The sequence below is a fragment of the Nestor notabilis genome, unplaced genomic scaffold (genome assembly GCF_000696875.1).
Source record: "Nestor notabilis isolate BGI_N333 unplaced genomic scaffold, ASM69687v1 scaffold2585, whole genome shotgun sequence".
Classification (NCBI taxonomy): domain Eukaryota; kingdom Metazoa; phylum Chordata; class Aves; order Psittaciformes; family Psittacidae; genus Nestor; species Nestor notabilis.
The window spans coordinates 55,128-66,075 of NW_009929630.1; the positions used below are offsets into that span (position 1 = coordinate 55,128).

Here is a 10,948-nt window from a genome sequence, read left to right on the forward strand (position 1 = left end):
TTTTAAAATTTTTACTGTGGGTCTCCATTCTTGGAGGTGGAATGTTTGAGATCATTGAGGGATGCTCTGTTCCAAAATGCTATCAGAGAAAGGCAAGCCAGCATCATCCTGATCTTCCTCTTCCTACCTCTGTCCTTTATGCGACATGTACTATCCACGTCTACTTAAATTGTGTGTGTTTAGTCCCTGCATGCTTTTTGCCTCTTACATTGTGGGAAAAACATCTCTGCTGTCTGTCTTATTGCTAACCATAGAATCATAGAATAGTTAGGGTTGGAAAGGACCTTAAGATCATCTAGTTCCAACCCCCCTGCCATGAGCAGGGACACCACACACTAAACTGTGTTGCCCAAGGCTCTGTCCAGCCTGGCCTTGAACACCTCCAGGGTTGGAGCATTCACAACTTCCTTGGGCAACCCATTCCAGTGCCTCACCACCCTCACTGATGGCACTTCTCATGACAGCATCCCTGGCAGGTAGTGTGTGTGGGGGGGGTGTACACCTGCAGTAATGTTTCGATGTGTGTTCAGGGCTCTTGTGAGCCTCTGTTGACTGAAGGAGACTGCCCCTGACCACGTAGCCTCTGGAAGACACTGAGACAGCCCCCATCATTAAGCTGTGGAAATGGGCTGGCAGAAGGGTCATGTGCAGCACGGTTCCAGGCCCCTCCTTTCTTCTTGTGTACATTACAGTGAGGCAGGCGAGTCCTCGCCCTTCTTTTTGCTATCTCCCTCTTGCTCTCTGGAAATAGCAAAGGTTACAGCACAGCCTGAATGCGAGCCAGAAGCCCTGCACTGCCATTCCCCGTCCTTTCCTCCCTAATCTCCTCCTGGAGCTGCCAGTTTGGACTGTGGGAACAGTCTCCCCAAGAGCACGTCATCTCCCTGCCTCTAGCCGCCGGAGCTGGTGTTGCCAGGCCCAGCCCTGCCTTGTCTTCTCGGCTCTCCCTGTCTCGGCCGGGCTGCAGCCCTGTGCCGGAGGCAGCAGGACCTTTGCGAGGGGCTGGAGGTGAGCAGACTGGACGAGCAGGGTGGCCATGCACAGCCTCACCACACCCCAGCCCCACTCCTGGAGCTGGGGCTGTGTGCCACCCTCGCCACCTCCAGGTACGTGGGTTTGGGCTGTGGGTGTGCAGAGGGAGCCTTGAGGGGCTGGGGCTGGGGCTGGCTTGGGCACCGGGCATCCATGCTTATCCTTGACTTCACTCACCTGGTGCTCTAGTAAGAGCTGAAAATAGCTACCCTGCTCCTGCTGCTGGGAGCTCACTGGTGCCTTTCAGGTCTTGCAAGTGCATTGAGTTTTGTCTATTGCAGCTCATGGAAAACATCTTCCGAAAGAGCTTTATACATTCTGATGCTTGACTCTATACTGTATGCAAGCCTGTTTTGCAGGACTCTTGGCATACTTTTACCTGCAGAGTTTAAAATAGTGCTTAAACATAATGTACTGGTGGTGAAGTGGTGATTAACCAGTATTTGTTGTGATCCTACCAATGTAGTATCCATGCATACATTCATCTTCTGGTTTCTACCTCAGCCTTTGTAGTAGCTCATCACACAAAGTACCCGCATCCAACAGATGAACTGTGTAGGAATCATAGAGAAAAATATGGGAGCATTTATCTATTGATATTGTATCATGTATACATTATTCCTGCAGAGTTCCTGAATGATTACTAAACCTGCTGTATTCGATGAAATTTTGCTTGTCTTACAGTGCAATTTTAAGGCCTAATAGGTATTTTCCATGTCTTGTTCCTGTTCACAGCTTAAATTTGCAAATCCTGTAGAGATTTCTTTCAAAACATGTTGATGGGCAAACGTCTTGAAAGTCAATTACTTGAATATTTTTCTTTTCCTTTTTAGATGACAATCAAAATAAAACCAATGAAAAGAAAGAGAAAAAAATGGTTTCTCAGAAACCCCATGGTACCATAGAATACACTGTAAGTATTGGTGCGTGGTTTGTTCATGTCTGCTATTCGAAAGTGGAGTTGTTGAGGTTGAGAGGGAGCCAATGGCACAAAACTGAAAGCACTAAGTGAATACTGGCTACAGTTTGTACCTATCTCAGTAGGGATTGCTCCAAATATCATTGCATGGGAAGGGCTAAGCTCACATCCTGAACTATTGTTCAGCCAAGGTCCTCTGACTCTTCTTGCAACCCTGAGTCTTAATTTTACTCCTGCACCATGGGTTTTTAGTAGAGCAGTTAATTTGTTATTCTGAAAAATACTTCCATTCCACAGTGCTGCTTGGGTCGTCAACTGGCTGGGCTGAGCTTGGTCCTGAGACGATGGGAGACCTCTTTCTCTAAGCTGAAGCAGGGCAGCAGCGTGCTGCTGCAGCAGCTCGAGAGGGCTAGCTCTGCCCAAAAAGTCTCTGTGTGAGTGGCCAGGTCCTGAAGTGGGGGGCTGCACCCCACTCTCTGTCATGCAGAGCGTCTGTCCCAGCCTGGAACAGCACAAATGCCCGAGATGCTGTGATTGCTGAAGATGTAATGAACTTTACAGTGTTTGTCCTTTCCCACTTGCCTGACTAGTTCTAAATATGGTGGTGCTGCTTTAAAGTTTTATGAGAAACGAGAGAGACATCTATAACACTTCTCCATGATACCTATTGTATAGTATCAGAGTATTTTTTTCTTTTTATTGATGCTGGCTTATCATGTAACCTGTTAAACAGAGGGTGTGTTAAGATCATCAAACCACTGCAAGCAGTTCGTTATATGGTGTTAGTTCAGCTGCTGTGCTGAATGTGTTCACTATGGTGTATTAAGCTTCACCTCTTTCTTCAGGCTGGGAATCAGGACACCATAAACAGCATAGCATTGAAGTTTAACATCACACCAAACAAGCTTGTGGAGCTCAATAAGCTTTTCACACAGACAATTGTGCCAGGCCAGGTAAGTATTTACGTTTTTTTTAATACCTGAAACGTGATTATTTGCTACATATTTAAAAGCTTTTTAGTACTTTAACTTTACTGTATCTTTTAGGTAGTTGGATACAAGGATAATGGACAGTAATTTAAACCCCTCAAAGGGGAACTCACTAGATCCTTATCTGGAACTGGGGGCGAGCTTTGTAATTGCCATATCTGACTTCTGTTACTTGTTTGCTGTCACTAAAGCTTAAAAAGGTCTCTGAAGCTCAAGAGGGTAATGTAGCTGTTCCAAGAGAGTTGAATTCTTGGGAAGCCTAGATAAATGCTATGTATAATACATTAAAGAATTAGAGAGTTAGATACAGTAATTGAAATGGCTCTTTGCCGTTATATTGGGGATGAGTCAGTCTCCTGTAAGATGAGAAAGAATTGGACATAGACTGTTTTGGGGAGAGTTAGGTAATGGTAACGGAAATGCAAATGTGAAGGCTAACACCTGGTTCAGGAAGAGCAGATCTCTACTTCTGTTTCACAAATATGAAGAGGTTATAGTGTCCCAATTTGCAGATGGTAAAACTGAGGCACATAGAGATGGCATGAGTTGCTTAAGAACACCCCGCAGACAAAAACTGGCATAAGGAAAATGGGTTTATTTTTCTGAACAGTTTTTGTTGTTTTAAACAAAACTGTGAACAATTTTTTTTTTTTTTTAAATAATTTTAGAAGTATCTTTCTTTACTTTGAAACTTGCAGCATATGACTGTGTTTTTATTTGGGGTGGAGGTCCAAAGCTGTACTGCTGTACTAAAAATCTGGGATGTTCACTGTGAGGGAATGTGAAAATTCAAACAAAGCATTATATTTTTATACACGGTTGTATTATAAGGTTTTATTTGTTTGGTGTTCATTTTAAATGTAGTACATGATGCTAAAATGCTGCTTCATGTAAAAAACATTTTCTTACATTTAGAGATGCAAGTATGTTTTTGGAAAAAAACAACCTATAGTGAGGTGTTACAAACTTCTAGCACAAAAAATCCCCCCTCTTCAGCAGCAGTCTTTTCTTTGCACCAGAGTTTGCTGTTACAAATTAATGACTAGTAATAGTCATTTTACAGTTACTTGTTCTGTAGTTGAGATAGTTGCAAGATGATCAGAGATTGTAAATTTGGCAGGGAAAAGGAGGTTCTCGCTCTGTGGAAAATGTTTTATTTTCTTGTCTGTGCTGCTAAACAAAATGTAGATCTAGACTCTGTAACTAATTAGATCTGCATGTGCCCCCCCATCACCACGTATGAAGAAGGATTCTAGAATAAGGAGTGCATTGCAGTCATGAGTGATCAGTACCGGGTTGTCTTTCTAGTAGAACGTAGTATTTATAGTGAATAACTTTTAAAAGCTTGTGTCTTACTGTTTTGACGTTTGTGTTTGTATTTAGATACTCTTTGTGCCAGAAACAAGTGCTGCAAGGCTTTCTTCTTTCAATACTGGTGCTCCCGTTTCTCCTTCATCATCAGATGCTGAGTATGATAAACTCCCTGTAAGTCAAACATTGCTTCACTGGTCTTCAACTCACAAAATAATGTCTGATTCTGAAGCTGAGATTCAAGGCTGTGTAAATAGCAAATATTTGAGGTTACAGTTCAGACCTTGTGTGTAGTGTATTCATTGAGTGGCATTAATTTTAGTTTGCTGTACTAGAAAATTCACAATCTCTCTTAAATATTCCAAATCAAGGGAACCCTGTCTGAGCATAGAAACCCAGCACAAATTCAGTTGGGCCAGAGTCTATCAAAGCAATTCAAAACAGTGTATAGTTTTTAAAGATGTCGTGGTTCAAGCCCAGCCGGCAACTTGGAACCACGCAGCCGCTCGCTCACTCCCCCCCTTTTCCTTCCTCCCCCCGCTCCCGGAGGGATGGGGAGGAGAATTGGAGGAATGTAACTCCCACGAGTTGAGATAACAGCTCTCCAGTAACTAAGGTATAATACAAATCACTACTGCTACCAATAATAATGATAAGAGGAATAACAAGGGAAAAGGACACAACCGCTCACCACCCGCCGACCGATACCCAGCCCGACCCGAGCAGCGATCTGGGCCTTCCGGGTAACTCCCCCCAGTTTATATACTGGGCATGACGTGCTGTGGTATGGAATACCCCTTTGGCCAGTTTGGGTCAGGTGTCCTGTCTCTGCTTCCTCCTGGCTTCCCCTCCTCTCTGGCAAAGCATGAGACTGAGAAAGTCCTTGGTCAGAGTAAACATTACTGAGCAACAACTAAAACCATCGGTGTTATCAGCATTGTTCCCAGACTGAAAGTCAAAAACACAGCACTGCACCAGCTACTAAGGAGGAGAAAAAATGACTGCTGTAGCTGAACCCAGGACAAAAGAATAGAAAATTACATATGAAAAATTATTTGTTGTTTCACCCTGGAGATTTTTATGCTGCTTTGCAGTCCAGAACCTTTATCCTGCATTGGGATCCTTGAAATCAGAGGCTGTTAGTTTAGTCTGAGTAATCAGTTTCTCTAGTTAAGCATATGATGGTGGTACTCATATATAGAATTTAATCTTTGTGATAGCCTTGGCATAGCTGATCATTCATTTCCCTTAGAAGAGTGATTTGCCATGATGACTTCAGATAGTACTTTTTGGGAGTTTAGCTGTACACCTGCTGATGTTAAAGCAATTAGGACATTTCAAATCTGTAAGTAATGAAAAGGAAAGTGGACAGAAATCTGGAGTGAATACTGTGTTTTACCTTAGTCTGTGTGCCTCCTGCATGGGGAATCCCACCAGTGCACCATGTGCAGAGGTCTTCAATGTAGATGAGGTAGCAGGACTGGCTCCCTCTTAAAATGAGAATGCCTCATTGAATTTCAGTGAGCTGACTTGCCTTGGCATTTTTTAGTATCTTGCCTGTTGCTTTTATGGGGGTTTTTCGACATATTATGAGGTTTTTCTTCCACACAGGATATTGTGGGGAGTGTGTGTACATATATACATGCATACGTGACCACCATTTTTCTTCCTCAAGCAAAAGGAAAATAGTTGGTTGAACCTGGCCTTTTGTTGCCCAGAATCTAAAAGTATACAATCCTGGTCCTATTGCTCTGCACTGATCCTTTTATTTTCTTTTAAGGATGCTGATTTGGCAAGAAAGGCCTTCAAACCAGTTGAGAGAGTCCTGTCCTCTACTTCAGAAGAGGATGAGCCCGTGGTTGTCAAATTTTTAAAAATGAACTGTCGTTACTTCACAGATGGTAAGGTAGGTGGAACCAGGCTTTTGGGCATTGTTTGAGATTCTTTAAAAGCCAAATGTGTTTGGATAAGTGAGAGATGGATACTGGGGGAGTCAAACATGCTCCACTTTGTAAAGAATGTAAATGTTACGGTGGCTTTATCTATCACTGCTGTGTTCACTGGTATGGTGGCAATGTGCTGTATCATTTTGTTCTTTCAGTTGTTTAATCTGTAATAATTGCTTTATGAAAGAGTACCTCTTCTATTCATCTTCATTCCCTTACCAGATCTTACCAGAATTATCTGTTTAAGAGTGTGTTGCTAGATACACAGAGAGGCTGCACTTTAGAGCTATGACATGTTAGGATTAGTTGTCCAGTTCCATCACATTGAGCAACAGCTTTATAAAAGGAGCACATACCTATCTATTTCATTTATGACTTTAAGATAAATCTTAACTGTTTCCAGAGCAGTGTTTCCAAATACGTCTATGTTGCTTCTGCACTCCCTAATGAATGTCATGCAAATCCTAATAAAAAGATAAATACTGCATGATACAACCTTTTTTTTCTTACAAGCTTTCTTGTAACATACATGTTCCTACTGGGACTGCAACCCTAAATTTTACAGCAGCTGTTTTAGAAACAAAGGCACAAAGCTCGGGCAGTATTTTAACCCTTTTCTCAAGACTGCAAGATACTATCTTCTTGAACTGTCTGCTTTGATATATCTACTCTTGTTGACTCTGGTTTCAGTTAGATGTCTGGGTTTTCAAATTCTCTGGAATTTATAATACTGGAGATGCTGTAACCACTGTAGTTTAAACATACTTTTCCCTTAGTCCTGACTTTTGTAAGATGGATGTGTTTACACCTACAGTTTCTGGTTTCTTTTCACATTGAGTGGATGTAGACTGTATTAAACCACTCTGCAATTTTTCGATCTGCTATTTTGTAGAAAGTAATGGAGGCCTACTTGGTGCCTTGCATGTAAATTAGGGCAATACTCTTGCTTTGTTATGTGATGCTTACTAGGTGCAGAGGATACAGCTTGCCAATTTTATGGCTGCAGGACTGAAAAAGTAATTTGCAGTCAGAATAACCTGATGGCTTCTTTGCCAGTGTAGCTAAAATCCTTTGTTCCCTTGCTTCCTGCGGTGGCTGGGTGGGAAGTACAGTCTGCTGATGGTTTTGCTCTTCTGGCTAATGCATACCTGTGGGAGAAGCTTCTGCACTTGATTTTGATTCTTTCATCCAAACATAATCTTGGCATGTGTATGTGAGTCATAAGGAGAAGCAAATGGGAAATACATACAGACTTTGCTTTACAAAGCAAAGGAGCAAAAAACCACATGTACCCGCTTGCCAGTGCCAAGCCATCAGCTTGACACAGTTAAAAACAAAGAAACCAAGCTTGTGGTCCTTAACCTGCCTAATTGTTAGTCTTCCTTGACTTGCCTTGTGAATGACTTTGGATAATTAATAGTATCTACAGTGTAGGTCATTCTTGTTGTTTTGCGGCTCCTGTTGGTCAGTCGTCATGATTGACACACAGCTTCTGAGTTGGTCTGGTGAATTTTGTAACTCATCTGGATGACAGGGTGCAGGAGCAAGACATTGGAAACATCCTCTGTACACCTTGAAAAATGGTCAGTTGTCATGGGTCGGATGCTGAGTAATGGCTGATATAGCCTCTTACTGATTCCTCTGCTAGAGTATGTTTTGAAGAATTAAATGTCTTCTACAGCTGTGCAGAATATGCTTGGATCAGTGGTAGAAGCTGCTTCTAGATCAGGGAGAAGCTGTTTCAGATCAAGTCCCTACATATAGAAGCTTTTTTTCATGTACCTCTGGGAGAACACATCAAGGGGACCTATAAAATAGCTTAGCATAGGAGCATAGTAACCTTGACATTTCCATGAGTAAAACTGCATTCAGGTGTGCTGGTTGCATATAAATTCATGTATCAAAAGAAGATGGCTGTATCTAGAATAAAATGGTACTTTTTTATTATTAATATTTTGTTTATTTTTTTAAATCCACTAATCTATTTTGTTGAGATTTGATTACAGTCTGCAGTTCTAGCTTGTAGAAGCCAGCACTGGAAGTTGAATAGTTCAGATGTTCTTTCTTATCAGCCAGGAACTTGGGTGTCACTAAGCAATTATTTCTTTGCTCTCCTTACAATGTCTAATTTGATGTAAAATGTTTTGTTAGCAAACATTGCATGATGGGGTATAAAGAGGCGAGGGAGAGGTTTTTCTTTTTAGGATAGTAATATAATATCCAATACCAAATGATAAGTGAAATAAATGTAATGTGCTAACTCTTTCTTCTCCTATTTTAGGGTGTAGTTGGAGGAGTCATGATAGTAACTCCAAACAATATCATGTTTGACCCACATAAGTCTGATCCTCTGGTAATTGAGAATGGCTGTGAAGAATATGGGCTCATCTGCCCCATGGAGGAGGTTGTCTCAATCGCTCTCTACAATGACATCTCTCACATGAAGATTAAAGATGCATTGCCATCGTAAGGAGTGTTCTTCCCTGAACTTATGTTTACACATATTCAGTAAGGGTCACAGATAAAGAGGGGATACGGGGAGGTAACAGAGGGAAAGTATTTTAATGCAGGAGAATAAAATAAATCAAGGGAAGAAAGTGCCAGCAAAAGAATGATTCACTTGTGTTGTTCTTACACTTGCTTTTTAGAACACTTCAGTGGCATTAAAGAAAAATGGGTCGTGAATATGACAACCAGTGTGCAAAGGAGATGAGTAAAATGCAGTATTTAAAAGCATTGGTGGCATGCCATCGTTGGGCTCTTGCACTGTCTCAGTCTGGACCATTTGTTGTGTTACCAGGGCTGTTCTGAGAGGAGAATTTGAAACTTTTGAAGATAATAGCACCTTAACTGCCATCTTCAGGACTTAGAGAATTACAGTCTGTGGAATATTTCCACTTCAGAACCAGAAATATATTGATAGTTACCATTTATAATACATAGTAGACTTTCTGGGGTGGACTGCTTTCATTTATGCATAGCATAGGCACTGCTTATGTATTTGTTATAAGCAAGGTTTTGTCACTATATGCAACACCTGTTTGATCAGTGAAATTCATCTACTTCCCTCCATTTTCTCATTTCAAGAAGAACTTTTCAGGTATTTGTTACACGCATTACTAGAGTGTTCAGTACCTTTTTAGTAACCTTTAAGTGGTGAGAATCTTGTATTCTCATTCACCTCAGACTTCTTAGCAGCAATGAAGAGTTCAAGTTGTATGCTGTTAAGTTTTTAAGAATTTACCATTCTGAAATGTTTTATGATTGTCCTGCTTTAAAAACAGGTCTTTGGGGAAGTCTGCATTCAAACACTACATTTAAGTACTAGAGAAAAAGTAAAAGGAAAAAACTCCAACTCTGTTGCCTGTAACTCTTTTGCAGTAAACATGGTGTACATGTTTATCTGTGTTCAGGTAAACGCTGTTCAAACAGTGTACAGCGTATCTGTGATTTGCTTTCTTCTCAAAAATAATTTGTGCTGACTAGGGAAGCATGGGTGGTGTGGGAAATAACAATAATAATATTATGAGTGAAATTCCAGCAGCTAAATACATGTCCTGTGGTTTTTCAGTTACTGAACTTCTGATGACTTTACATTGTTATGACATGTGTACCATTTCTTCACCCATGTGGCATATTCTGCCAAGTGGTTTACTCCTTTTATTTTGGTATTATCCTTTTTACATTTTTCTCCATTTTCTTTCAAGTCACTTATTTTCACTGATGTGTGTTTATTTTGGACAAGGTAATTTTTCGTTGAGTTTCAGAGCTTAAGTTAAGTTGGTATGTTATTTAGTTTTTCTTTTCCAATTTTTTTTTCTGTTTCCATTTTGCTTTTAACATCACATGTACATCCGTCATTTTCCCTGACAGTGACATACCAAAGGATCTTTGTCCTCTGTACAGGCCAGGAGAATGGGAAGACCTATCCTCTGAGAAAGACATCAATCCTTTCAGCAAATTCAAATCCCTTAGCAAGGAAAAGAGGCAGCAGAATGGGGATCTATCCATTGCTCTGGGTGCCAAACAGATAAAGCCTTCAGATAAGGAGAAGTCTGCTGATTTTGAAGTTCTTCAGTCATCTGAGAGTACAGGCTCAATCAAATCGAAGTCACTGGAGTTTCCCAACAACATCACTGCCACTGAACATTTGGAAAAGTTTGCTTTGGATCCATATGCGAGGGAGCCTTCTGGGGAAAAGAATGCTTCAGATACCAAAACCAAAGAAAAATCCCTTTTGGGAGAAGGAGAGGATGAGTTCATTGAACTGGAAAAGACGTCATCTCATAAGGACGGAGGGTTGGACAGGAAAATCTCAGTAATGGAAGGCTTGCTGGCTGACCCCAGGGAGTTGGGGAGAACTAAGCAGCAGGTAACCAAACCCACTACGGAAGTCCAGGAGCGCTTGACAGTTGATTCCTCAGAAAAAAAGGACAGTGTTGAACCTAAAGCTGACTTAGACTTAGAGCTGTGTGAAAAGCAAGATGTTATTCCAGAAGTAAACAAATGTGTCAGTTCCCCGACAGGTAAGGTGGAGACTGCATTGGACACTAAGAAAGAGCTAGAGAAAGATAAACTTATTGAATTTTACCTCAGTAAAGATGGGAATGGGTCTCAGTCATCTGAAGACTTACACAAGGCTGAAATCCAGAAAGGTGAAAACAATAAAGCAGTTGGCATAGACCTTACACTTAGCTGCTCAAAGTCCCAAGCTAATGAAGTCCATACAGTTAAAAGTATGGAGTTTGATT

General features: G+C 41.2%; 1 protein-coding gene across 2 annotated transcripts in view; it reads left to right on the forward strand.

Moving 5' to 3' along the window:
- Positions 1–10,948, forward strand: part of NCOA7 (nuclear receptor coactivator 7) — a 64,321-nt gene that overhangs the window by 36,173 nt on the left and 17,200 nt on the right. Inside the window, exons 3-8 of one of the 2 annotated variants that reach the window (XM_010015054.1) lie at positions 1,866–1,945; positions 2,797–2,904; positions 4,324–4,425; positions 6,032–6,157; positions 8,479–8,663; positions 10,071–10,948. The exon at positions 10,071–10,948 is cut by the window's right edge and continues 207 nt beyond it. In XM_010015054.1, coding sequence (XP_010013356.1) covers positions 1,866–1,945; positions 2,797–2,904; positions 4,324–4,425; positions 6,032–6,157; positions 8,479–8,663; positions 10,071–10,948 — 1,479 coding nt within the window. The remainder of the gene's footprint in view (positions 1–1,865; positions 1,946–2,796; positions 2,905–4,323; positions 4,426–6,031; positions 6,158–8,478; positions 8,664–10,070) is intronic. The other variant, XM_010015055.1, reaches the window with a different exon arrangement.